Below are 27,841 nucleotides of genomic sequence, written 5' to 3' on the forward strand. Positions count from 1 at the left end.
TGCGTACGCTGGTATGAGCAAATGCAATTTATTCAAGATTAAATTGATCTGTCTTACGCTGGTTTGGAAGCCTCGGCCTGGTCAGTTTGTAGCTTCTCGCCTCCCTCCACCTCCATGGTGCAGTAGACAATACGGTTGGGGGCCAGTGACTTCAGGCCCTGCACCTCCATGATAACCACCTACAAAAAAAAATAAAAGTCACTGCTTTTCAGCTCTGACATCATTGTATTGCAGTGTTCTTCTCCTAGCATCACAAAACCTTGTTTCAGCCAAAATATGAGTGAGGTGAAGTGATTGTTTGTGCAGCGCAGCACATGGTGACACAACCAAATGTGTCCTCTGCTTTTAACCATCACCCTTGCTGAGCAAGCATCCAGTCTCCTCCTTGAATCCGTGCCCGCACTTCAGTTGTGAACTCGTTCCTTTGTTGCTTACCACCCTTTTCCTTGCTATTGATCATGCCTCGCGCCGAGTCCTGCCATGTTTACATCTACTCTTACGGATTACCCCTGCCTTGTGCCTTGAATGAAGGATTGATGTCTGAATCAACTTAATGCAGTTATAATACAGAATGCTATAGGCACAAACACAGTCATGTATATTAAGATGTAGAGTGTACAGGTGCAGTCATGTATATTAAGATGTAGAGTGTACAGGTGCAGTCATGTATATTAAGATGTATAGTGTACAGGTGCAGTCATGCATATTAAGATGTATAGTGTGCAGGTGCAGTCATGCATATTAAGATGTATAGTGTACAGGTACAGTCATGCATATTAAGATGTATAGTGTTCAGGTACAGTCATGCATATTAAGATGTATAGTGTGCAGGTGCAGTCATGCATATTAAGATGTATAGTGTACAGGTGCAGTCATGCATATTAAGATGTATAGTGTACAGGTGCAGTCCTGTATATTAAGATGTATAGTGTACAGGCACAGTCATGTATATTAAGATGTATAGTGTACAGGCACAGTCATGTATATTAAGATGTATAGTGTACAGGTACAGTCATGCATATTAAGATGTATAGTGTGCAGGTGCAGTCATGCATATTAAGATGTATAGTGTACAGGTGCAGTCATGTATATTAAGATGTATAGTGTACAGGTACAGTCATGTATATTAAGATGTATAGTGTACAGGTGCAGTCATGCATATTAAGATGTATAGTGTACAGGTGCAGTCATGTATATTAAGATGTATAGTGTACAGGCACAGTCATGTATATTAAGATGTATAGTGTACAGGTACAGTCATGCATATTAAGATGTATAGTGTGCAGGTGCAGTCATGCATATTAAGATGTATAGTGTACAGGTGCAGTCATGTATATTAAGATGTATAGTGTACAGGTGCAGTCATGTATATTAAGATGTATAGTGTACAGGAGCAGTCACGCATATTAAGATGTATAGTGTACAGACACAGTCCTGTATATTAAGATGTATAGTGTACAGACACAGTCATGCATATTAAGACTATAGACTACACTATTGTGCAGATCAATTATATAAAATAACATTTCAATTACATGTTGGAATGTCCAGCTCGTTGGTGCAGAGTTAGCTCACAGCGGCCTCTCCAGGCCCACAATGGTACTTTTGTACTGTCTTTCAGTGTGCCAAAAACACATGGACAAAATGATGTCCATGTCTCCTTCAGCATCTAGCGCTCTGCGGAATGTACACCCTGACGGAGATTACGACCATGCAAATCTCAAGTCACTTCTCCCTGAGGATAACACACTGGATCTCGTATACACTAAGGAGCCATTTCTGAAGTGCACTGACTGGCAAGTGTTTAGGGAGGCTGCAACCAACGGAGACGACACCATCAACACCACATCAGTCTACATCTACATCAACAAATGCACTGAAGATGTTAAAGTCTTCAAGTCCATCGCCACAAGATCCAACTAGAAGCTGTGGATGACTGCAGGGGTACCTGAGCTGCTCAAGGTGGCCCTAAGATCAGAGAGGACCAAACTGTCACGAGCACACGGGAAGAAAATTCACAGCCACTTTCAGGACGGCGGTGACACACGGCGCATGTGGCAGGGCATCCAGGCCGTCACAAACTACAGGACTAAAACCTCTGCCTGTGACAATGATTACGCACGGTTCGACACTCGGAACAATGTGACTGCGAGGAAATCCAGTGATCAGGTGCTGTGTCTAACTACAGCGGACGTGAGGAGGCTGCTGGACCAAACAACATCCCTGGAAGATGTTCTCACCAACATGTGCTCTCTATTTACCACACAGCATTTCGAAGGTCTCTACATACCCCTCACATGCACTCTTGTTTGGTTTCACCATGTACTGTTTAACATGTGTGTAACAGAAATGACAATTAACAAAAGACAATTTTGTCCCTTGAATGTGATAAAACAGAAGAATAACAGAAGGAACGAAACAAAAATAGAGATTTCAGATATTGTATATGTCAAATTAATTTTACCTCAAATTGTACTCATAATACCCCACAATGACAAAAGCGAAACATTGAAAGTTGAAATTCATTTAAAAAATAAAACAAGTATTGGCTTGACAATCAAAAGTGAGCTCAAGTGCATCCTGTCTCCATTGATCATCCTTCAGAAGTTTTTGCAACCTGACTGTAGGTAAATGACCTAAATTCCCTAACTGTAGGTAAATCCAGTTGATTGAAGATGATGTGGAAAAGCGCACACCATTGTATATTAGAACCAACAACTAATGGAGTATGTCTGAGCACAAGCCATGAAGTACGAGGAATTGTCTGTAGACCTCTGAGACGGGATTTTATCAAGGCACAGATCTGGGAAGGGTACAGAAAGATTGCTGCAGCACTGAAGGTCCCAACAGGGGCTAAAGTGTATTTTTAAGATAAAATTGTGACAAAGCCTATCTCTGCATGACTAATGTTCTATTAAAAAAACCATTTAAAGGACAGCTGCTGTTATTTTCTGAGGAGGGAGTAAAAGAGACCTTGCAGACATATCAGACACCCATCTTCACCAAATATTCCAAAGTTAACACCAAACTCTAGCATTGTCATGCTAACAAATGATGTTTCGTATCCTACCTCCAGAGTGAAGGAGAGCACCACATCAGACTTGGAAAGCTGATTCTCGTCCTCTTGTCCCATGTCAATGATGGAGGTGTTGTGACCCCTTTTGAGTTTCTGCAGTTTGAACTCTCCGCCCTTGGACACTGGCATGCTCTCCAAGTTGGCCATCAGCTGGTTCACAGAGGACTTGAGCTCCTCAATGTACATGGTCTCCATCTCTTTAGACACAAACTTGGGGAACTTTCCAGCCTTTCCAAACAGACAATTGATAGATAGATGAACAAATAGCCACTTATTAATTTTGATGATAGAAGACTATAGAAGTCACTGAAAACATGAATCTCTCTTCTAAAGACAGTTGGCTAAAACTCTCAATCATATGACATATGACATGGTTAGGGTTAGGGTTATCATCAAACTATGATTCAGTGAAGTATTTTTGAGGTGAGCCTGTTCTGACCTAATAAACCTAGCTCTGGACATCAAGGACTTGACTTTCCTTCAATGAGAAGAAACAGTAATAAAACAGAACAAGAGAGGATATTGTTCCATTCTCCACTCCCACTCACCCTTGCGATCTGATCAGCCATCTGCAGGCGTCCATCCAGCTCTCTTCTGATCTGGGCAGCTTGCTCATCCAGGTTGTCCAACTGCAGGGAAAGAATGAAAACACGTGATGGATGAACTGTCTGCACTTCAAGCAACGAGAATCTTGATTCGCACAATTTTGCCCGTTTATAGTATTCTTTTATTTTTCCAAATGTTGGAAACAAAATGTAATTTGACAGAATTGCTGCACTAAACAGTTTTTCAGGATTTTATCACACTTAGACAAGCGAACATTTCATTACATTTCATGTTAATTTGTTCATCAGGATCCAATTTATTAATATTCAAATGGTCTACATACTGTCAATATGCAATAAAGACAGAATTTTCCTATCTGTTAATGGCCAGCAGCGACAGCCTGAAATGAAATCGACCATCCCAACCTCAGCTCTGTACGTTTATGGGGGCTGCATATGTATATGGGCAGTATATGAGTGTTTCTTTCTGGCCTAAATTCTGCCTACACATGTATATGAATCATGTTGTTACCAAATGACTGTGTGAAATGGCCTGGAGGTGCCATTTTGAATGTGTGGTAGTGTGTCTTTATTGTGTATTGTGCTCTTCTATCTCTGCTTCCTACACAGTCTTTCAGACCCTTGAACCAGTCAGATTTAGTTCTGTTATGCATCTTAGTCTATTTCAGGGAAGACCTTGTGTAGCAGGACGATGATAGCTCGGTAAGACCGAAAAATAGAACTTCTAACCTGTGGCCCACTGCCTGGTACACATGATGCATTTGGTGGAAAATATCAGCAATATATTTAATGATGGACAGGTTTATACCGTACGTTTTTTAATTATATTGAAATTAAATAATGTTCCACATTATCTGAGTACCCATCTTAAATACTAAGATGAGTACAATTGCAATATTACAGAAAATAATTCTGCATTTTGGTTTCATTTACCAGAGAATCGCCCATAAGGCAATAACAATATCTCGAAATTCTGAAAAAAAAAAAAAAATGATACAGAATACATGCTGAAGACATTCGAAGATGAAATGGTGGTAGAAACCTAATGGCAAAGACATTCGCCTATGAACCAGAAAAGCACAGTGTTCCAGGTTCAAACCCCACTTACTACCATTGTGTCCATGAGCAGACACTTAACCCTGAGCGTCTCCTGGGGGACTGTCCTTGTAATGAATGGTTGTAAAGTGCTCTGGATAAGGGCTTCCAATAAATGGCGTAAATGTCAAATGAATTTGATATAGACCATTGATATAGCAACAACTGCAGTCCACATATGCAACGTTTCTTTTTGAACAGATTGCTCGTTTCTTGTGTTAGGAATTTTGGAGTGATTTTGTTTTGATGAGCAAATTAGTTCAGTAGTAAGTTTTTCAGCAAAATATTCTCTGCTTCACTGATTTAGAAAAAATTCATTCATGCTTTCATCTCTTCTCAGTTAGATTATTGCATTGGCTTATTTATAGGCCTAAATAAGTCCTCAACTGCCCACTTACAATTTGTCCATGAATGCAAAAGCAAGGGTTTTTAACAAACACAAAGAAAGAAGATCATATTTAACCAGTTTTACCGTCTGTGAATAAGCTTTCAGCTGATTTCAGAATTAAGTTCAAAATTGTACTCAGAAACCCTAAACTCATCTAAAGAGCTGGTCGGGTGGTCCCTCGAACATGCTCATGTCAGCCACATGGCAGCAGTCACAGTGAAGGCAGGGGAAATGTCACAGGAGAGTCTCAGCCACTGTGCAGATGAGCACAGGGAGACAGGGTTTGGGGGTCTTTACCGTGGCTGGGCTAAAAAGGAATGGGGCTTCATGCATGTTTTACGTTAATTTCCAGCTGGAGGCAAAGCACAAAGGGGCGTTCAAGAGCATCATCAGTCTTCAGGCAGGCAACATAGGGGTCAGTAGAAATACAAAAGGGACCATCCAAAAGAGCTAGTTAAGCAAGCACAAACCATTCTGTATATGGCGTTCTGAGTTATGATAAATTCTAGCATCATCACCGATTGCAAGATTTTTAAAGACCACATCCCTGACCCAGTCTGCATCTGCTTCCGGGTGGAACAATCGTCCATGCGCTGCCTATGGGCAGGGAGGTGTACCCAGACTGTGACATCTTAAAATCCAAGGAACATATGGATTTTGCAGCTCCAGCTCCTAAACCTTGAAATACTTTACTAGAGTGGCAAACTAGAGTGGTGTTTGCCCTTCCTCTTAATTCAAATTTAATACCTTGGTATAGCGATCACATACGCTCTCTTAAGAAGAACCTTAACTAAGGCTTTTAGCGCGGCTCGATCAACGTATCTGTCCTCCTTCATAGAAAAGAACAAAAATGATCTCAGATTCCTGTTTAAAACTATAGCCAAACTAACCAGGAATAAGACAGACACGGATACTACCACTCAATATCATCATAGTAGCGATGATTTTATGAATTTAATACTAAACTAGTTACGAATAGAGATAATTAAAAGCACAACAAACAGCTCTGTCAATATTACTATGGAAAATAATCTTCAAATAGCTGACCACCGATTAGAATGCTTCAACCTTCTTAAAGAGCATTAATTAATTAAAATGATCTCATCATCAAATCAATGTACTTGCGCATTGGATCCGCTTCCTACAAGTTTCCTTAAACAAGTAGCACCCGATATTATAAATCCCATCCTTAAAATTATAACTCGTTGCTTAGTATCGGCCATGTACCAACATCGTTCAAGGTAGCAGTCATTAGACCCCTGATTAAAAAGCCGGATCTTGATCGCAGTCAGCTTTCAAATTATAGACCGATATCCAACCTTCCGTTTATATAAAAATCTTAGCAGCTGAGCGCATACCTAGACAGCAACAATATCCATGAAGTACATCAATCGGGATTTAGACCTCATCATAGCACTGAGACAGCGCTGGTTAAAGTGGTTAATGACCTGCTGTTGGCCTCTGATCAGGGACGCATCTCGCTGCTTGTCCTGCTTGATCTGAGTGCAGCATTTGACACTATTGATCACGCTATTCTCCTTGCCAGGTTAGAGAATGTTATTGGGATTAAGGGAACAGCCCTTGTATGGTTCAGATCATATTTGACCAACCGATATCAGTTTGTGGACATCAATGGTGTTTCAAATAGTAAAGTAGAGTTTGGTGTTCCACAAGGTTCTGTCCTAGGTCCATTACTTTTTTCTCTATACATGTTACCTTTAGGCGACGTCATCCGCAAACACGGTATTAGCTTTCATTGCTATGCTGACATCACACAGCTGTATCTGTCAACAATGCCAGATCAGAGGCAACAAAATAGAGAATTGTCTGAAGGACATTAGACAGTGGATGCTCACCAACTTTCTCCTGTTAAACCCTGATAAGACAAAAGCTCTTGTAATTGGGCCTCAAGAAGCCAGGCGTAAACTGGCTGACTACACAATAACCCTGGATAGCCTTTGTAGCCTTTCTTGAAGTAAAGGATCTAGGTGTCCTCATCGATACAGGTCTCTCATTCGATTCGCATGTAGATAATGTCACTAGGATAGCATTCTTTCAGCTTCGAAATATTGCAAAAATAAGACATATAATCTCAATGCACGATGCAGAAAAGGTGGTCCACGCCTTTATCATTGGATTACTGCAATGCATTACTGTCTGGATGCTCTAGTAGGTGCATGAGTAAACTCCAGCTAGTACAGAATGCTGCAGCCAGAGTTCTAACTAGAACCAGGAAATTTGACCACATCACCCCAGTCTTACAATCACTGCACTGGTTACCCATCAAATTTAGGATTGACTACAAAATCCTACTTTTGACCTATAAAGCTCTAATTGGTCTCGCCCCGCAATACCCGAGTGAACTTTTAGTTCTTTATGACCCGCCACGTCCCCTTCGATCAACGGGTGCGGGGTCACTACTGGTACCAAAGTACAAAAGGTCACAGCTGGGAGCAGATCCTTCTCCTATAGAGCTCCGCAGTAGTGGAACGGCTTGCCAGTCAGTGTCCGGGACTCAGACACCATCTCAGTGTTTAAATCTAAACTGAAATCACATCTGTTTTCTCTGGCTTTCTGTTAAAGTCCCAGACACAGTGTCAATTATTAAGTCCACTTTATCACACAGTCCCCCTGTTAAGCACAGACAGTGTTAAATTCACCTTAGTTAGGCTGTCCTAGTTAGGGTACCGGGCCACTGTAGCGCCAATATACCACTATTACCACATATTTCATTATCAGTCGTATGACGCCACCATCTGCGCTGCTTCTGTTTGTGTGGAGTTTTTCCTTGTGCGCAGGAGTGTGATGGGGTGTCAACTGTAGGGTCTGTCAAAGCCCATTGTCCCATAACAGGTCCACTGTTATGATTTTAATATTTTAATGGTCCCCTAATACTGTATCAAAATCAGAATATCTTTATTGTCAACGAGTACAACAAAGTACAACAAAATGAGGTGCAGTCCCTGAGCAGGGGAGGTATCTATAATACTGTAGTAAGAAAGTAGAGCTAGATTAAAAGAAAGACAACTAGCATATTTACTACAATATCTGAAGTCTCATTCTGAAATTTAGCTTTGGTGCAGAATTACAGCAACTTTGATCCAGTCCCACAAGTGCGCCGTTTCAGTGTCTGTAGCTTTAAATGCTAATGAGGAGGAGAGAGGCAGAACGAGGGGGAGAGCGGCCTGTAGAAATTGAGGGGACATTAATTTGTGCTAATTTCTACACTCAATCACCGAGCAACTGCAATGCTTCCCACATGTTCATGCCAAGACAGTTGGGGAGTACCTTTTTTAGGGAGGGGTGGGAAATTCTCTGGCCAGAAAAAGCATGACAAATGGGAGGTAACCTTTCCCCTTATGACGACATAAGGGGACAAATTCCAGACCAATGGTGAAGCAGAATGGCTAAAGCACTCTTTACACCTATCGCCACAGACTGGCTCGGGGAACTCGGATTAATGTTAAATAATCTCACTAAGTGACATTTTCATGTCAGGGGACCTGAAAGTGATTGCCCTCTCGTTCAATATCTCTAGCCACACCCAGACTTGCCTCAATAAATAAATAAGACCTGGCTGACAGAGTGATGAAGAACCTCAAAAGTTAGACATCATGCTGAGAAACAAAGACATTTAGGAACAAATGAAAAATAAGTAACTGAGATCTATCAGTCTGGAAAAGGTTATAAAACTTTTTCGAAAGTTTGGGACACACACTGAGAGTAATTATACACAAATGGTGAAACCATGCAAAAGTGATGAACCTTTCCTGGAGTGGCCGGCCGTACAAAATACAACAAGAAATTACAAAGTGACAGGTGACAGCGCTATATACATATGGGAAGAGTAAGGTTTTATATACAGTGTGTGTGGGTTGCATGCACATTGATTTCAAGGTATTTACAGTAATGGAGGATAGAAGGAAGTCCAGGGGTTAGACTGTTTAGTCTGTGCATGTGCATCCTACAAGTCACAAAAGACCCCACAATGTCCAAAGAACTTCACTTGGCCTTACTTGCCTCAGTTAAGTTCAGTGTTCATGACTCCACAATAAGAAATAGGTTTCTTATCCCTTTTTTTAATCCCTTAATAATAAAATCCTTCAGTTAACCACATTCTGTGCTGACCAATATTCAATATTATTTGACAACTGGAAACATTTAAATGTGACTAACATGGAAAAAGTAAGAAATCAGAGAGGGGGCAAGTACCTTTTCACTGTGGTCATTGGATTTAACTGTTTTTATTTCTTCTTTTTTATTGTTATTACATGTACATGTAGTCTGTCCTGGAAATTCACATTCAGGGTAAGTGAGACAGAAAGAGAAGAGAAAAAATGCACTTCTACCAAGAAGCCACTAACTTATTTAGACACATTGTATGGAACATATTAATAAAACATATTAATATGTTTTATATTAATAAAATGTTATTGAATTAATAAAATAGAAAAGAGTGAATACGAATAAATGTATTCACTTTGGAGATTCCCATGTAAAGATCAGCAAATGACAATTATTAGCCAACTTCTGCCCTGCCACAGATTTGTCAATCTCCATGTCCCTAGCTGGGAATATCTAGAGATTGGAATCAGAGACAAAGCAAGAACCACTGTGTGTGTGAGTGTGTGTGTGTATGTGTATGTGTGTGTGTGAGTAAGACAGAGAGAGAGTTTCCTGCGTGTTACTGACTATCTGCCCATCTGAATGGCCCTTTAAGAGTGAATGAAATTATATATGTGTGTGTGCGTGTGTGTGTGTGCATGATGAGAATGCTAAATGGAATATGATGTAGTGTCAAGACGAGGGACATGGGGAAGGACTGGGGTAGTGACAGGTGGAGAGCAGGGCAGAGATTTTTATTTTAAGGCTGCACTTGAATAATTAAACATGCAGCTCGGCGATGGCCCTCTGACCAACTTCATGCTATTTTAATCTCAGTGAGATGCAAAACAGACACATCACACAGTCAATACCATCTTTACATTTACATATACGGAATTTACCAGACGCCCTTATCCAGAGCGACTTACAATCAGTAGTTACAGGGACAGTCCCCCCTGGAGACACTCAGGGTTAAGTGTCCTGCTCAGGGAAACAATGGTAGTAAGTGTGATTTGAACCTGGGTCTTCTGGATCACCCATCTGACCCGTTATGATGTGTCCTGTCCCATGAACGTGTCAGATTGCATGTGCCTGCTGCTACTGGTTAGTGGGGCACATAATCAGCCTTTAGCCACCCACTGCACTTCCTCATTCTGTGAACAGACTGGTGTAGCTGCTTCTTTGGTGCGCTTATTAGCAGCTCCCCCTCCCCACACTCCAGTTATATAACACCAAGATATGACAGGCCAGAATTCCTCCCACAATGCTAACACTGCTGCAGAGCATTGTGGGCCATGTAGCCCCCCAATCAGCTCACACCTCTGCTGTGTGATCTGCTACAGAGAGCGCTGTCTGGATCTGAAATTCCCTCGCATTCCACATTCTTCTCTTCAACAGAGCCATGCAGTTCCAGAACAAGACTACAGCAAGGCATTTCAGGCTGATAAATTACACTGAAACACAGGATGTTGTAGGACACAGTGGACTGACCTCACACAATCAACATGAGTATAACCCTGACTGGAGGTCTGGGGTGAATATTGACCTTTCTAATTGACCCTTGAGTCTGTTAGTGGCCAAGCTTCCTTGATGGTGGTTTGGACCATTGACAGAACTATTGAACACTTACCTGACAAGCCTGGTAGAGCAACTGGTGCTCAAACTTCTTAATTCCAAGGATTTGCTGGAACATCTCATACAGCTGATCCTTGCTGAGGATCAGCTCGGAGGCAGCACTGGCCGTCATGCGTTGCTGCTGCTTGCGCGGATCCTCATCGCCACGATAGATGGTGTCAAACTTGGCCATCCAGGAGCTCAGGACAGTCTCCTTGCTCAGACCATCAATCTCAGGCAAGCTACGGACTCGCTTCTCAATGTGCCTCTTGAACACCTCTCTGCAGTCAAGAGCAGAAAAGCCACCCATCTGAACCATCTTGGCCACACGGTCACTCTTCAGAAAGACCTAGGGTTAAAAAGAACATGGATGAAGTTGGCATGAGAGTCTGCTCTATAAAATATACAGGCTGATACAATAAAGCAATATCAGATGAAGGAAAACAAGCAGAAATTATCATGAAATTCTTATACCACTGCCTGAATTATGAACGCTTGTAAAATTGAGTTATTTCTCTTATGGTCCAGAAGCAAGGCCCATTGGCAGGTTCCCACAAAGTAGGACCCAAGAGTGCAGTACCACCATCACCACCACCACTGTTTTACAGCTGGGTTTCTGGTTGGGGTGCAATTAAAATTTGATTTATGATGTTACTGCAAAGTTGGGTAGCCCTGGCAGTCACCTTACCCAGAGTTCCTTCAGCCTCCAACACACCATCTCTCCCCTGCCACATCCCCGCCCCCTCTGTGGAGAAGACGGATGGCTCTCTAAACTGTAACCTGGTTCCAATCCAGGCAACCATTTCCCATGAGCCTCTCCGTGCACACAGTCATTTCTCCAGCACAGCCTTCTATCTACTCTATTCATTTTCTTGGCGGCCTCTGCAGTCAGCTTGAGGAATGGGAAGCGTCTTTCCGGGAACTGCAGACAGAGGTCATCACAACGTTTCATGTCACAGCAATTTCAGCATGCAATCCAATCCAGCACACTACTCTGTCCTTCAGGTAGACTGAGACAGCCTTTGTCAGCACATAATACTAATTAGCAAATGGAGAAGAACTGTTGCTTGGGCATGCCCTCTGTGGGACTGTCCCATGCATGGCCCTGAGAGGAAAAATGCATCCACACCTCTTGTTTCGGTATTGCCTATTTCCATTGACTAAAGACATATAAAGAAAGGATATATGGAAGGAATGCTGCCATAAAAAAGGTCAACTGGACAACTTAATTTAACACATTTCTGATGGGGATAGAGCTACTAGTGAAAATTATTGTTTTTGTTAATGCAATGCACATTGTCATTGTCACCACATTGTCACCAAGGGTGATGGGTTGAAAGCAGAGGACACATTTCCTTGTGTGCATGTGTGCTGTATTGCTGTGTATCACAATGACAATCACTTCACTTCCTCCTGCATCTGACCCTCACCCACCTGAACATTAAGGACACATACGCACAAATTCATAGACTTCAGTTCAACATTCAACACCATCATTCTTCAGCACATGGTCGAAATGCTGAGGCCATAACACCTCCCTCTGCAACTGGATCTTGGACTTCCTGACTCAGTCTGTCCGGATTGGGACCAGCACTCTCCACTAGGGACCACTCTAAACAGTGACAGATCTTGTGTGGAGATTGTCAAAGTTCCTCTGTGTTCATCTACAGGAGAACCACTCCTGGACTCTCAACACCAGCAAATTAAGCAGCGTCTCTAGTTCCTTCGGAGGCTGAGGAAAGCCCATCTCCCACCATCCATCCTCACCACCTTCTATAGAGGGACCATTGAGAGCATTCTGACCAGCTGCATCACTGTCTAGTTTGGGAACGGGACCCTACAGCGGATAGTGAAGCCCACCATCTGAGAAGATCATCAGAGTCTCTCTCTTCCCTTCATAAAGAACATTTACCACACATGCTGTATCCAGAAAGCCACCAGCATTGTGAAGGACTCATGCACTCTTCACTCTCCTGCCATCTGAAAAAAGGTACCAGACTGTGCAGTAGCTTCATTCCACAGGCCATCAGACACCTGAACACTCAGGGACTTTCCACTCTGGACTGACACACACACACTACCTAGTATGTTCAGAACATCTCTATTACATTTCTATTATAGCAGCATTTGCACATTGTTACTCTGCACTTTAATGACTAATTTCACTAGTTTTAGCGCTCGCTGTCTGTCTGTCTGTCTTCTTTGTTGTCTGCATGGTGTATTTGATGTTACTCTTGTTATTCTTGCACTGCCTGTGTCCCATCTCTGCACTTTATGTAGCCGGTTTGTCTGTGTCGCACATGTGCAATTTATGTCATGTATTATTTAACATGTTAAAATGACAATAAAGCTCAATTAAAACTTGATTAAATAAATCAATTACAATGATGTTAATTCATAAGGTAAACTGCTAGGCCAGAAAATTTCAAAATGATAAACAATTAAGTCTATTCATTCATAATTTACAAAAGTACTCAAAAGTAATCAAATCAAATGCAATTTGGTACTTTGTAATTCAAATAGTTGCATTACTATGAAATTTAAAATAGGGTAATTCATAATTACATTTCTAAAGTAATCTTCCCAGCACTGCTCCTTAGGGTGAGGCATAATTAATACAGACGTCAATGCTTATCTTGCCACTGAGAGCTACACTCTGTGTGTAATCTCAAATTCTTCAAATGATATAAATATTCATTAAATATGTGACTACTTTTCAAGAGAACCAATTCTGAAACAGCAAGTAAATCTATATAGATCCACTGGTGGGGCTGATGTGGCTTCAACATTTACATTATATTGTGTGAACGTTGTGCTTTTTCTGCTTTATGTTTCATTAAGAGGAATAGTATAACTCTGTAAATAGGGCAAAGTTCATCCATAATTTTGCTGTTCATGGAAACAAATCGGTTATAATTTCTTAATAATAGATAAACAAACATGTCACAGTTCCAAGTGCAGGGGCAGGGCCGGGAACAGACAGAATGTGAAGGGGGCACATGAAAGGGGTGAGGTGGGGTGCTCTAGATTACTGTTGTCATGTAACTGGATTGTCAGGCCTCTAGCCTAAGAAGGCTGGACACACAAACCCCCTGACAAGAAGAGGGGAAACTAAAATATAAAATATTCCTCATCAGATTATACCTAAAAACATAACAGTTACAAATATATTCAAACCCAAATATAACACTTCTCGCTATTTCCAATATGAACAACATGAACAGCATGTTTTACTGTGTCTGGTTGCTCCAGTCGGCTCTATACAGCAGACAGGCTGACCGTGGTGCATGTGGGATCTTCTCTACGAGACTGAAATGGTGAGAAGAACAATGGACTGGTCCCCCACCGACGGCACAGATATAGTTATATTTTTTAGTTGTTACTTATCTCAAAAGTCACTTAGATATTGAAGAAAGAGATTTGCTGCTTCCTTTAAGCCTCCTGCTCATTTTGCTTATCTGTGGGTCAAACCTCATTACAGCAGATTTCTTTGTAAATGCAATAAACGTTCTATTCTTATTCCGCACACATGTTCACCAGAGGTTTTGTTTCAGCTGCAGTACCTCATAGTAGCTCTGGACAGCATTGATGAAAGCTTCATCAGCCACGATTTGGGTGTCTCCCTTCAGGAAGGATTCAAAGCGATCCTTCACTGTCTGAAGCTGCTGCTTTGTGATCTGTGGAAGAACAGAGAACAGTGATGTCAGAGAGACAGAGAGCCTGGCTGTATTTTTAATATATAATATTCATGTATTTTTAACTGAGCTGTATCTCAGAATGAGATATAGTCTGCAGTATCATCCCAGTCTGAGACTCCATTAAAGAAGTGGGGGGCTCCAGACTGATGGTTTAACAGAAGGGGAGCATGATTCAAGTCTGGGTACTCTTAGGTTCCCCTTGAGAGCTAACAGTGTTAGCAGAAGTGTGAAATAATTATTTTTGTTTATGAGAGTCTTAATGTCCTGAATTTCATTGGCCCCTAAGGAATACCAATGAGAGTGACACTGACAGAACCATAAAAAATGACCATGTAATACACACACACACACACACACACACACACGCATGAAAGGAGAAGAATGGTAATCAGTAACACACAAGAAGTGATGTTGTACTGTGAGACACAAGGCATGTTCAGCAACGTATCATCGTATAGCACCACATTTTATTAGAAAATGTACAACAACTTGCTATATAATTTATATTTTATGTCATGTCAAACAAAACATTTCAGAGAAATTCATCATCCAAGAAGATCACTCATTTCTGTTCCAACAAAGAGCCGCATCTGGTAATATGACATTTTTAACATTATTAACATGGACTTTTTTGAGCCTTAACTAGCTCTCTATGGTACTCCTGCACTATAGAGAGCATCCTGCTGGGAAACATCTCAACCTGGTTCAGGAACAGCACCATGCAGGACAGGTGAGCCCTACAGAGGGTGGTTCCATCAGCTGAACGCATCATCTGTACCAAGCTCCCTGACCTTCAATCTACAGCAAGCGGTGCTGGACCAGGGCCAGGAAGATAGTGAAGGACCTCAGCCACCCCAACAATGGACTCTTCTCTCTGCTGCGATCAGGGAAGTGCTTCTGCTCCCTGAAGTCTAACACAGAGAGAATGAGGAGGAGCTTCTTCCCGCAGACTATCCGAGCTCTCAACAACAACACTACATAGAACTCCAATACACTCCAGCACTTTCACTTTCACCCTCAATCACTCTGGACTCAATCCCCCCCCAGAAGTCTTTACTCTTACTCTTGCACAAATTTTATACTTTTTTACTTTTCACTTTATACTTTGACTTCACTCATTTGCACACCTTCACCCTACCAGTTACACATATTTTATGTTAAAGACGTAAAAGTGTAATATTTGGTTTTGTTTGCAATATTTGCATATTGGTTCATTGTATACTTGCAATATTTGCAATATTGTGGTCTGTACAGTCGCTAAAGCATTTCACTGCATATCATACCGTGTATGATTATGTATGTGACAAATAAAATTTGAATTTGATAAGGAGAAGAAGCAAACACTGAAACATCACAACACCAGAGCAAACCTTTGTCTCTTCCATCCACATCCTCTCAGGATGAGTGGTGGGTGTTAACATTTTGCCTGGTTTTCCATCTTTCATGCAGCATTATTCAGCTGCTGGGAATGTAATAAGAAGAAGCGGCTGGTTCTGGTGTGGATCCTGGTGGGCGTTGGCAGAACACTAAACCACTGTGAGTGGGTTTCAGATCACACAGAATTGTCCAGTGGCAATGCCAGCAATGCTGCCATGGGGCAGTGGTGGCCTAGCGGTTAAGGAAGTGGCCCCATAATCAGAAGGTTACATGTTCAAATCCCGATCCACCAAGGATCGTCCCCACACTGTGCACAATGGACCAATTCATACAGATCGCACATGAACGTGGAAGTGATTGTAACTGTGATACACTGCAGCACAGCACACGGTGCACACAACAAAATTTGTCCTCTGTATATAACCAGTGGGCAGCCATGACAGGTGTAAAACTGAGGAGAATAGAGTAAACACTTCTCTCTCTACACACAGAAGCACTGTATTCAAACCACTCCAACTTGATGTTACCTGGCTGAAAGAGGCGTGGCACAATAGAGGTGGAAAGGAGGAAAATATAGAAAAAGACAGAAAAGTCTGAACCAAGCTTCAAACCTATTATTTACCAAATGGTCGCAAGAACAAAGAACAGGACACCGACCCCCACGGACCATCACCACCAAATTGTCACGAGAACAAAGAGGCGTTTGCCTCTTCACAAGGCAAAGTTGCAGAAGTACCGTGGTCCTGCAGAATGCCCCGTCTTACACAAGCGCCCGGGGACGGTGCCTTGCTCATCGTCTTAATGTGGAGAATCTTGACTAAAGGCACACAAAGATCAAAAGAGCATTTTAAAAGCACCAGAAGACCCTGCAGGAACATGTCAGACAGTAAATCATTTCAAAATTAATCGGCAGTTTAAAAATTGCTCCCCTGCCGAGTCCCCCCAAAGGGGCAAAATTACCGTAATACAGACATTACATGTGCACGTACAGTGTTTTGCATGTTGAGGTTGGTGTATGGTGTTGATGAAGTCATTTCCACGAATGTCCCCTCAATTCTATAGGCTCAACCAAGTCAAACAAATCATGATCTATTCAAATCGATCAATGCGATTGCGAGATATGCCTGCGCATAACAGTCCAAAACACGCGATAGACGTCGCTGATTCTGTAGATTCTGAAAGAAGCCCGAACTATTACGACAGAAAAGGTTTAGGGCGGTAAAATAGTGTTGGCATATGGAAAGTGTGTACGGGAAGTATTCAGACCCCCTTAAATATTTCACTCTTTTTTTATATTGCTGCCATTTTCTAAAATATTTCAAGTTCATTTTTTTACATTAACATCAGACCAGAGAGTCTTCTTTCTCACCATCTTGGAGTCCTTCAGGTGTTTTGTAGCAAACTCCATGCAGGTTTTCATGTGTCTTGCTCTGAGGAGAGGCTTCCGTTGGGACACTCTGCCATAAAGCCTCTGACTGCATCTCTGGAGCTCAAGGAAGGTTTCTGGTCATCCCAATTTAAGGATCTTCCATTTAAGGATTATGGAGGTCACTGTGCTCTTAGGAACATTAAGTGCCCCCTGTAGGACTGGGAGAAGGATGGCAGCCATGACAATCGTATACCTTTGACATGCATTATGAGCTGTAAGGTCTTATATAGACAGGGGCGTGGCTTTACTAATCAAGTCCAGTATAAATATAATCAAACACAACTGGACTCAATTGAAGTGGTAGAACCATCTCAAGGATCAGAAGAAATGGAAATATACGAGTGTCTCTGATACCATGAGATATGCATTTTTTTTTTCTAAATATGGGGTGCTGTGTGTACATTAAAGGGGGAAAAATGAACTTAAATGATTTTAGCAAATGGCTGCAATATAACAAAGACTGAAAAATTTGAGGGGGTCTGAATACTTTTCGCACCAACTGTCCATGGTACCACCCATACACTGCAGAAAGTGTCAGGTGTCACTGTGCCTCACAGATTCAAGCAATGGCATGATCCACAATAATGTAGATATAGTTCATTTATTCCATTGATTATTGGAATTATATATACTTTATTTTATACAACTGGTATATTTTTCCATTTCTAATCAATAAAGATTGTTTGTCAGGATCCGGTCCGAAATGGGGGTTAGTCCGGTCCAGGATCCTGGAGTTTCACTGTTGTCCTGTGTAATGTTCCCTAATCGTTTTCACCTGTGTTAATTGTATAAAGCTGCCCTGTTCGTTTCTGTTCGTGGTCAGGTCTTTAATGTTATGTTCCGTGTTCACCAGTGTCTACGTCTCGGATGTCTCCCCTGTCCTGTGCTTCACCATTAAACCCCGGTTTCGTGATGTCAGGTGAAGGCGTCCTTCATTCCTCGTCATTCCTCGTCACTCTTCGTCCTCCTCTCCGTTCACCCGCTGCGTCATGCCCGCATGGACGTGACATTGTTCTTGTTCAGCCAACTTATTTTGCATGTTGTTCTTTCAATGGGGAGCATATATTTACATATGTATTGGGATTTATACTGTATAGTCACAAGTATGGCACATTTCTCTACTAATGTTCCCTGTTCTCTCTTATGTTTGATGTAGGTTGATTATTGTGATTTATTATTAGCTTCTACAGCCCCTCTCAGATGGCCAAACCACTGTAAAAGTGCACTTTCTTCTTCTTTTTCATTTTTTACAGGTTAAACCCAGTCTGGCATTTAGATAAAAGAATACAAATTCACTTTGATTAGGCAAAGCTGAATCAGGGAAGCCTGACCCTAGCGCCAGTATCTGCATGTGAATCAACTGCTTCTCAGAAGTGTAAAAAGTAAATGATATTACGTAACCCTGATTAAGCCTTGCTGTATGCATAGGAAATGAATCACTGGAACACCCTCTGCAATAATGTCCTGCCGGCTGTCTCGCCCCGTCTCTCTCTGTGAATACTTCTTCCTGTGTGCAGCAGTGCTACATGTGACTACATGTGACTGAACACGTGTCTGCACCAGGTCTGTAATGAAACCTGCCATTAGGAAATCTGTCCTTCCACCGCATAATTAATTGAAGTGCTGTGGCAAAATCCAATGAGGAATACCGCTGGAAATAAACCTCCATTTTCAGCGGTTCTGTCTGGCTACAGGCCTGCTATTGATTCTGCCTCAGGCAACTTTTATCAAGATTGGATTGGGGAGAATGATTCATAGACACACAATAAAAGGGATGCTGGAATTCATCAGCATGCCCATCTGAAAGAAGTGGTCATTGGTATTAACGTCTTGGCATGGACACCAACAGCTGCAAGAGGACAAACTGAATATGGGTGGGTGACGGGGACAAAATGTTTAGTAGTAGACTTGTGACTAATTTTTCTGCAGGTACCCAAAAGAAGATAAAAAAAACACACTATTAATAGATCCATAATAAGACCATTAATGTAATATAAGATGATATATGATTGTCATGGCTGCCATCCTTCTCCCAGTCCTACAGGGGGCACATGAACATTGCGTCATCTTAAAAATTGCAAACTCATCATCGAAATGATTCATGTTTTCTAAGCTTTGATACCTTTACTGACCTTGCCACACGTCAAATGACTCTGCTGGATTATCCTTGCCTGTTCCTGTTTGCTCCCGATACTCTTCCATCTCGGCCTCTGAAACTCCCGTATCTTCTATTGTCAACTGCTTACATCTGACCATTCTCTAGCCTGCTCTGGTTGGTTCTGCTTCCTCTGCTACACTATGTCAGCTTCACGACACAAGTGATCAATTCTGGTTCACTAGGACCCCCAACTATGAATACAATCATTTTACTCAAACACACGTTCAGGTCCCACGCTGGTGTAGTGATTTAAGAAGGGCTACATGTGGGGGTGCTACATTGAATAGATCTCGAGTGATGGCACAGTTAACGTTTGGAATTTTTGTTTCTTTATCCTTTATGTTGATGTACATAATGCAAATAATTGTAATTATGAAACTACATCATTGTTTGGGACCTGACTCTTTGTCCACTTCCTCCATGTCTTGAATTTGACCTGACGGGGACAAGATGATCCAAAACCATTTCCATCCGTCTCTGCTGGATTGAGTAATTTATTGCAAGCCAGCTGAGGCTGTGGTCTACAGGGTTATACAGTTCTGTTCTTTTAGTCCTTCCGCATTCCAGTCAACTCTAGTCATTTTTTTTCTAGTCCACAGTTACTGGCATTGCCCTACAATAGCCAAAGTAAAGGTTGCTTTGGTTGCTTTCTTTAGGTGTGGATTGTTTAACTACTGTCCCTATTATAATGTTTTACGATCAAAATAACTTTAATTCTGATGTTTTAAAATGATAAAAGTCTATAACTGCATCCGCAATGCTCATAAACAATAAACTAGTAGCCCATTTGAAGAGAGAGATCTGTTTGGAGACAGTGGAGTATTGCAGTTTGTTCTTTTTAGGGTGGAGCATGAGCAAACACACTGAGGATAAACCAACAATAAGGCATCAATCCAATTCAAAATGGCTTGTATGGACTGCACTGCCGAGCATTCTGGGACCTGGCGGGAAGCTGTGTACTGCACAAAAACTCTGCAAACAGTAGAGCCGTGCAAATGAAACTCACACACAGCTGTACACAGACAGCACAACCCATGAGTACACAAATGCAGCCCCAACACATACACACAAAGTCCAGAACAAACAGAATCGAACAACTCAAGGGCGCCCAGCGAATACTCAGGCAGGTGGGAGGGCCGGGCTTTTAGTTTCACACACACGAACAAAACATTTATACACACACACTTACAGTACAGGCCAAAAGTTTGGACACACCTTCTCATTCAACGTGTTTTCTTTATCTTCATGACCATTTACGACCATCTCACTGAAGGCATCAAAACTATGAATGAACACATGTGGAGTTCTGTACTTAACAAAAAAAGGTGAAATAAGTGAAAACATGTTTTATATTCTAGTTTCTTTGCTCTGGTTACTGCTTTTACACACTCTTGGCATTCTCTCAATGAGCTTCAAGAGGTCGTCACCTGAAATGCTTCTCCAACAGTCTTGAAGGAGTTCCCAGAGGTGTTTAGCACTTGTTGGTCCAGCTCACCCCAAACCATCTGGATTGGGTTCAGGTCTGGTGACTGTGGAGGTCAGGTCTCCACTTTTTTGTTAAGTACAGAACTCCACATGTGTTCATTCATAGTTTTGATGCCTTCAGTGAGAATCTACCAACGTAAATGGTAACACGTTGAATGAGAAGTCCAAACTTGTACTGTACATGCAATCATAGAACAATATAAGACAGCGAGAACACGTCTACATTTGCACACAATACACAACAATACAGTCAAGCATCCTACATGGGTGGTAGTAGCTTAGTGAGTTAGATATTCGCCAATGAACCAAAAGACCTCAATGTCCCAGGTTCAAACCCCACTTATTACCTTTGTGTAATACCAAGACACTTAACCCTGACTGTCTGTCCCTGTCACTACTGATTGTAAGATGATCTGGATAAGGGTGTCTGGTAAATTTAAATTTTATGTCACAATCTAGTTAATCAAATGCTGAGTGATTGTAAAAAAAGTGATTGTACCCCTCCTATTAACATCACGTTGCTCTTGCTTTCAGAAGTCAGATGTATCGGCAACTACGTATTATGTGATGCTGTGTGAATGCAGCAGATGAGGTCTCCAGAGTGGTATACAGAAATGACTACAGTCACCTACATTCTCACATGTAACATCAATGCTGTGTCCAAATTAGCCTCTCCCACAGGGCACAGAGGTCAGAGCACCGGGTCGGCAAAATGTGTTAAATCTATTCAAGGATCTAACAGTGGGCAGAAATAGGAATCGAACCTTCTCAACCTTCTAACCACTGACAGCCATTTTTAATATCACAACCCAAATCTGATCTATAACCATATAAGTCTAATTAAATTGGTACTGGTACACTGATACAGTGTACCATCTTAGTGAAATGCTCTCACATAAGGACAGACCCACAAATTCAGACCTGGCATTACATTCTTGCCCAGTGGAACATCCACTCTCAGGTTCAACAATGAAAAGCATCAGTTTGCACTTTGCACCAAGTATTAGAAAATTCCCTAAAGGTGTTCTTGAGAAAATACACTTGGGGACAGATGGCCGAGAAAACCAGGAAATATTGTATGGAATAACATGTGCTTGGAAGAGGTGAGCCTCGACCCATTTATACCAGATCCCCAGAAAATGGCTTGATTTCCACTTGCATAACAGATTGTAAAAGAGGTGGATTTGCAGATGAAGAAGATGAAGGTGCAGAGCTGGTGTTTCGGAGTCAGATTAAAACAGCCCGTGGTGTTCCGGGGTCACACAGCTCTGTGCTGAAGGGTCTGGCTTTGTAATCGAATCAGGCTGTCAGTCTCAGGCCCTTAGCTGAACACTGCTGACAAAGGAGGGAGGTATGAAGAACCATGAGGAACAGTGATGTGAAGATGGCGGTGCCTGAAAGAGCATCTGAGTGGCAGCTGATCCTCTAATGGCTCGGTGCTTATCACAGTCATTTCCTGCAGCAGGTACTCCAGTATTCCCATTAACACCATATTTGTTAGTGTGTGATAGAGGACTAAAAATGCATTTTCCATTCATCTGCTGCCAAATTTAGATTTCCTTCATGTAGCTATTGCGTTCCATGTTGGGCAGGCTGGCTGTGCTGCTGAGGTGCATGATGGGATAGGTTAGAGTAAAGTGCCTCGACGGGGCAGCTGTTCATGCCGTAGCCTCACTGTGAGATGTGACAGCATTCAGAAACTGGATCGGGGAAGGGGGGTTAGGCCCTGCTGGCTTTTTCACTGGCAGGCTCAGAGAGAAAAGAAGGGAGGATGCGAGAAATGGATGGCAAGACGGGAAAAGGAAGGGAAAATGGGAATAGCTAACCTTCTTACTGCTGGGGTCATTATGTAGACGTGTGTAGATGTGTGTGTTTAAGAAAGATATATGTGTGTTTGGTGAGAGGTGGAATGAAGTGTTTGGATGTGTGTGTGTGTGTGTGTGTGTGTGTGTGTGTGTGTGTGTGTGTGTCAGCATGCATGTATGTGATTGAGTGTGTTTTTGGGGGCAGGGGTGCTGTGTAATCAGTGGAGCTGATATTGATTCTCCCCAGTGGGTGACCAGCTAATCCCCTCCCTGCCTTCTCTGGCTCCACCTTCTCCATCATTTCATCTCCACCCCTCTTAAGACACTCTCTCAGCCTCTCACTTACTGCACATTACCTCACTCTCCCAGTGTCCCCATGGGCTTGGGCTTCTCATGATTTTCACTGATTATTATTTTCTTCTGATTAGTTGATCATGGCTTTCAGTCACTGGGCTACAGACGGCCATATGTATAGACAACAAAATCCATTCTATATAAGTACAGTACAGGCCAAAAGTTTGGACACACCTTCTCATTTCACTGTGTCTTCTTTATTTTCATGACCATTTACGTTGGTAGATTCTCACTGAAGGCATCAAAACTATGAATGAACACATGTGGAGTTCTGTACTTAACAAAAAAGGTGAAATAACTGAAAACATATATATATGAATGGATTTGGTTGACTGTATACCTACTTCACACGTAACTATGATTCATATAGCAGAACCTTGAATGTCTGATTCTCTGAAACCATCTATAACTGCAGTTCTCTCACAGCAGTCACACAGCAAGGAGTCCTGGGTTTCTGAGTCAGGCTACTGCTCCTTTTCACTTTCCAGACATACAGGTGAGTTCAACATGTGGACTACGTCTTCACGCATAGGATAAACTCTAACTTCTAAAATTCTAATATCCAATCCAGGCTAAGTGCATTTTGAAAATGGATGCATGGATAAAGAAAGTTTTTATTGATGAAACAGTAAACAAGGTTGGTGCAGGGAATAATATTCAGGGGGCAAAAGGGAATTATTGCTCTTTGTATAAAAATATTTGTCACATAAAATAGGAAAATCCTCTTCAGAAATAAATAAGAATCATAACAACAACTCCTGTAATGTGTTCATCTGTCATTGCATGAAATAATTGCCCAATTTGCAGTGAATTGACACAGTCATTAGTGTATCAAATTGCATGTTTCATTTAGAAATGTTGCTATCTCATGGGGAAACTCCAGCTAATAGCTATGCAATAAGGTAACGTGGAAATAAAAACAGGAAGGGGCAAATGAGATTGAATAGATGTCTGGGCCTACCATCAGACAGAGTTATCATTTAGAGTGAAATAAGATGGCTGATCCACAGGTAGCTGCTCTGGACTGATTTTTGGTCTTAGTCACCCAATAGTAAAGGGATTCTTTATATAATTATTATAAGGTTAAATACATTTCTAGTTTAGATAAGTATTTAGATATTATTTTAGCATTTTATCAGAATCAGAATTGGCCCGCCCGCCACAGATCCATATTAATTATGTACTGCAGGGTTACAGTTCTTGGAGGACAGCAACACACCTCCAGCTCATTCACAGCTGCATACTGGAGGTGAATGTTTTTTCAATGGCTTCCAATAGAATGTGACAGTCAGTAATTACTCTTTTGTGTTTCTCTTTCATGGGGTCACTGCTCAGCACTTCAAGGAGCAACAGGCTCACCCAGACAATGAGACCAATGGGTCTGTCTTGCGCTGATAGCTCACCCATTACTTTGCATGTGCCAGACCTGCTGTCACAAAAGTCTCATCCAGCACTGCTCTGCTATACATCCACAGCCGTGGAATTGCACATCCAGTGCAGTAAAAAACTGGGGGAAAAGTGGGAGGATGTATGCTTTCAGGAAAGTGTAGTTTTTAAAAAATCATTATACTCCAAATCACAGAAACACAAGGTAGGAGTAAGGCCAGTAGGATGGAGAAAGTCCACTATTCCAAGGGATAAAATCTAACAAGCCCCAACACCATAAATCCCCCAATTCATACTGACAAATTCATCCCATTATTCATAAAACATATCTTTCCCTGCCTGTCCCTCATCAAACCTTCCTTGTCTTGCAACCAGGGCAAATGTAGGTCATGAGTCCGTTGCGTAAAGCCCAGAAGAAGTGGCGCTGGATGTCAGGTTGCAGTACACCTCAGGTACTGTTGTCAACTGCTGGCATGAGAAGACGGTGGCACCATGTCGCAACCCACATTAAACGCTAAAGCACACGGACACACGCGGCCAAGCATTTTCTACTTGAGGTTATATGAGGCATAGTTGCTTCTGTGTGGTACAGAACAGACTGGTCAGGGGACATATTTTACAGAAAATGAATCATACATACTACGTGCATGTCCCTGCGATGTGTCTTCAGGTCACAGCAACATCCGTGCTGGTGTCCCAGGCAGCATATTGACTATGAAATGTACATGTCATATGATAAAAGAATTTAGTTGTGATATTATATCATAGTTCTACGTTGCACGGAATGTTGAATAAAAGACACACAGCAGACTCGTACTCTGACGTAATCAACGGCTGACTTGACTCACTGTAATGAATTATCAGCTCAAACTGCATTATGTGGCCCTCTTGTGACTCACAGAATGGGGTTCTGTCCAGGCACATAATCACATATTGATTATGAGCTCTCTAGCACAGAGACATTGAGTCAAAGTGAAGTGATTGTCATTGTGATACTCAGCAGCACAGCACACGGTGCACACAGTGGAATGTGGTCTCTGCATTTAACCCATCACCCTGAGTGTGCTGTGGGCAGCCATGACAGGCGCCCGGGGAGCAGTGTGTGGGGACTGTGCTTTGCTCAGTGGCACAGTAGAGTGGCACCTTGGCAGATTGGGATTCGAATTACGGGGCCGCTTCCTTAACCACTAAGCCACCACTGCCCACCACTTGGAGATACATGGGTGAAGGTTTTGCCACTGAGTTTGAGCTCTACATGGACGTCTTTTCAGTTTTCATATGGCTTTGAAATGTCACATGACTATTAATGAAGGAAATAGTTGAATCTGTTCAAGGTCATTTGAGTTCACTGTTATTTTGGGATTGTGCAGTAACATCTCCTCCCCTACTTCCCCAGCTGGGGACTGCAGATAATTTAAATATTATACAGATGTAGTGTTGCCGTAAATCTCAGCATGAAGACAAACTCATCACTTGGTGAGTAAGTATGGTAGAAACGGAACAATACCCGAGCAGATGTACAAATCAATGGTTCACCCCTCACCCAGTCTTACTGATGTTGAGTTACTTATGACCTGCCAAAGGAATTGTGCTTGAGTGGGTGAGTGAATTTACATAAAAAGCACAATGCCTGGTGAGTAATGGTAAAGTAGACAAATTGCACTGTGATAATCCTTCTGGGAATGCCGGGCAACTCTGAGAGGAAGTGAGAGTTTAGAAAAAGACAGGCCTGGTGGCTTTGTTTAGACTATTCTCCGTCAAAAAGGATAATGAATTTGCATAGAAAACCAGAGCAGTGGGCCGGCGCCCCGCCCCACCCCGCTCCCAGTGTCCAGGGATGGGCTCCGGCAGTCATGACCCTGATTAGGACGGAGAGGTTATGGATAGTGAGTGAGTGGTAGCATATCAATAATACATAAAACTCCCATCTCCTCTCACTCTCTCTCTCTCTCTCTCTCTCTCTCACTCACACACACACCCAGACAGAAAATTACTGTAAATGTTACTTCCTCTCACATACTTCATATATACACACACACACACACACACACAAAACAAACTAACAACCCCCCAATAATGGTTTCCTGGAAGACAGACCTGCTCCCATTCATGATCACGTGTCTGACATTCTAAGGTCAAATGTTGGCCTCCTGCTTTCCCCCCGATTCCGTCTTCCCACCATATTTAAGTGGACATAGCGCAGAAAGAGTGCTGGACATGTGGACTCGGACATGTGGAACAAAGGCTGGTGTCGATCGGAGCGCATCTGTCGTCTCCCAGTAGGAGTCACCTTGGGAAAGGAGCGCGGGAGGTGGCGCAAACGCGCGTCACCGCCACATTTTACTCCCTCAGCATGTGAAAGCATGTCACTCACGTCACTCGTGTCTTTATTGATTAAGCTGGGCTCTCCAGTGGTCCTACCTTCTGCTGTCGCCGCGCCATGTCGGTCGGCTGCTTGGCGTTGAACGGGTACGCGATGCAGCGCATCACAAACACATAGAGTTGCAGCTTCTTCTTGCGCTCCTCTTCCTCCCGCTGGAATTTCTCCACCTCCTCCTTCTCCTGCTCGCTGACCGCCGACGGGCTCGGGCTGGACGGCCGGGCGCTGCTGCCGCGGCTGCTGGGCTGGAGTCCCCCCGAGCTGTCGCTGGTCCTGCTCGGGGAGATGCGGGATCCGGATCCGGCCTGAGGTGCCATCACCTCTTTGCTTTCTTCCTCAACTATCCCGTCCGATTCCTCCTCGCTGGACGACGGATCCAACATTTTGTCCGTAAATTGCGAGAAATTGCAAAATGGGCCCAGATATGAAGGTCCGTGGCGGCCTTGGCGGTGCTGTCCCACCGAATGGTACTGAATTCGCGGCCACCGCAATCTCTAATCGCAGCCTCCGCTGCTGATGCTGCTTACGTGTTCGCTGGGCTTCATGACCCGATGGCTGCGTGTTGCCAGATGCGGCTTTTTCCCCCGAACACACCGCCTGGCGCTGTAACGAGCAGGGTAAGCGAGGGACTTGAGGGAAACAATATTTATACATTCAGCGTTCGCATATGAAAAAATCAACTACCTGATCTGCTGCATGACATATGATATATTTTTAATAAGCAGAAAAACAATTTAGAAATTATTAATGTTTGAATAAAATATATATTAAAAGAATATAAAGCAAAAAAAATACAAACTTGGCAACCGCACAGGCACCGCAAGACAGAGGGGCGGGGCGCGCCAGATAGGCGGGGCCAAGGTTGAGTGGCAGAGGCCCCAGCCATTGAAAAGCCAGCGATATTGTGCCTTTGAGCCAAACACTCG

At 42.5% G+C, this 27,841-nt stretch overlaps 1 protein-coding gene across 15 annotated transcripts in view; it reads right to left on the reverse strand.

Moving 5' to 3' along the window:
• cadpsb (Ca2+-dependent activator protein for secretion b) overlaps window positions 1-27,469 on the reverse strand; it is a 65,276-nt gene extending 37,807 nt beyond the window's left edge. For 13 of the 15 annotated variants that reach the window (XM_028967263.1, XM_028967276.1, XM_028967274.1 and 10 more), the window contains exons 1-6: window positions 26,957-27,469; window positions 14,407-14,520; window positions 10,860-11,192; window positions 3,625-3,705; window positions 3,071-3,304; window positions 58-179 (exon numbers count right to left, since the gene is read on the reverse strand). In XM_028967263.1, the coding sequence (XP_028823096.1) occupies window positions 58-179; window positions 3,071-3,304; window positions 3,625-3,705; window positions 10,860-11,192; window positions 14,407-14,520; window positions 26,957-27,298 (1,226 nt within the window). In that variant the 5' untranslated portion in view covers window positions 27,299-27,469. The remainder of the gene's footprint in view (window positions 1-57; window positions 180-3,070; window positions 3,305-3,624; window positions 3,706-10,859; window positions 11,193-14,406; window positions 14,521-26,956) is intronic. The other 2 variants (XM_028967273.1, XM_028967270.1) reach the window with 1 other exon arrangement.
• Between the last annotated feature and the right edge of the window lie 372 nt (window positions 27,470-27,841).

The sequence above is a fragment of the Denticeps clupeoides genome, unplaced genomic scaffold (assembly GCF_900700375.1).
Source record: "Denticeps clupeoides unplaced genomic scaffold, fDenClu1.1, whole genome shotgun sequence".
NCBI lineage: Eukaryota > Metazoa > Chordata > Actinopteri > Clupeiformes > Denticipitidae > Denticeps > Denticeps clupeoides.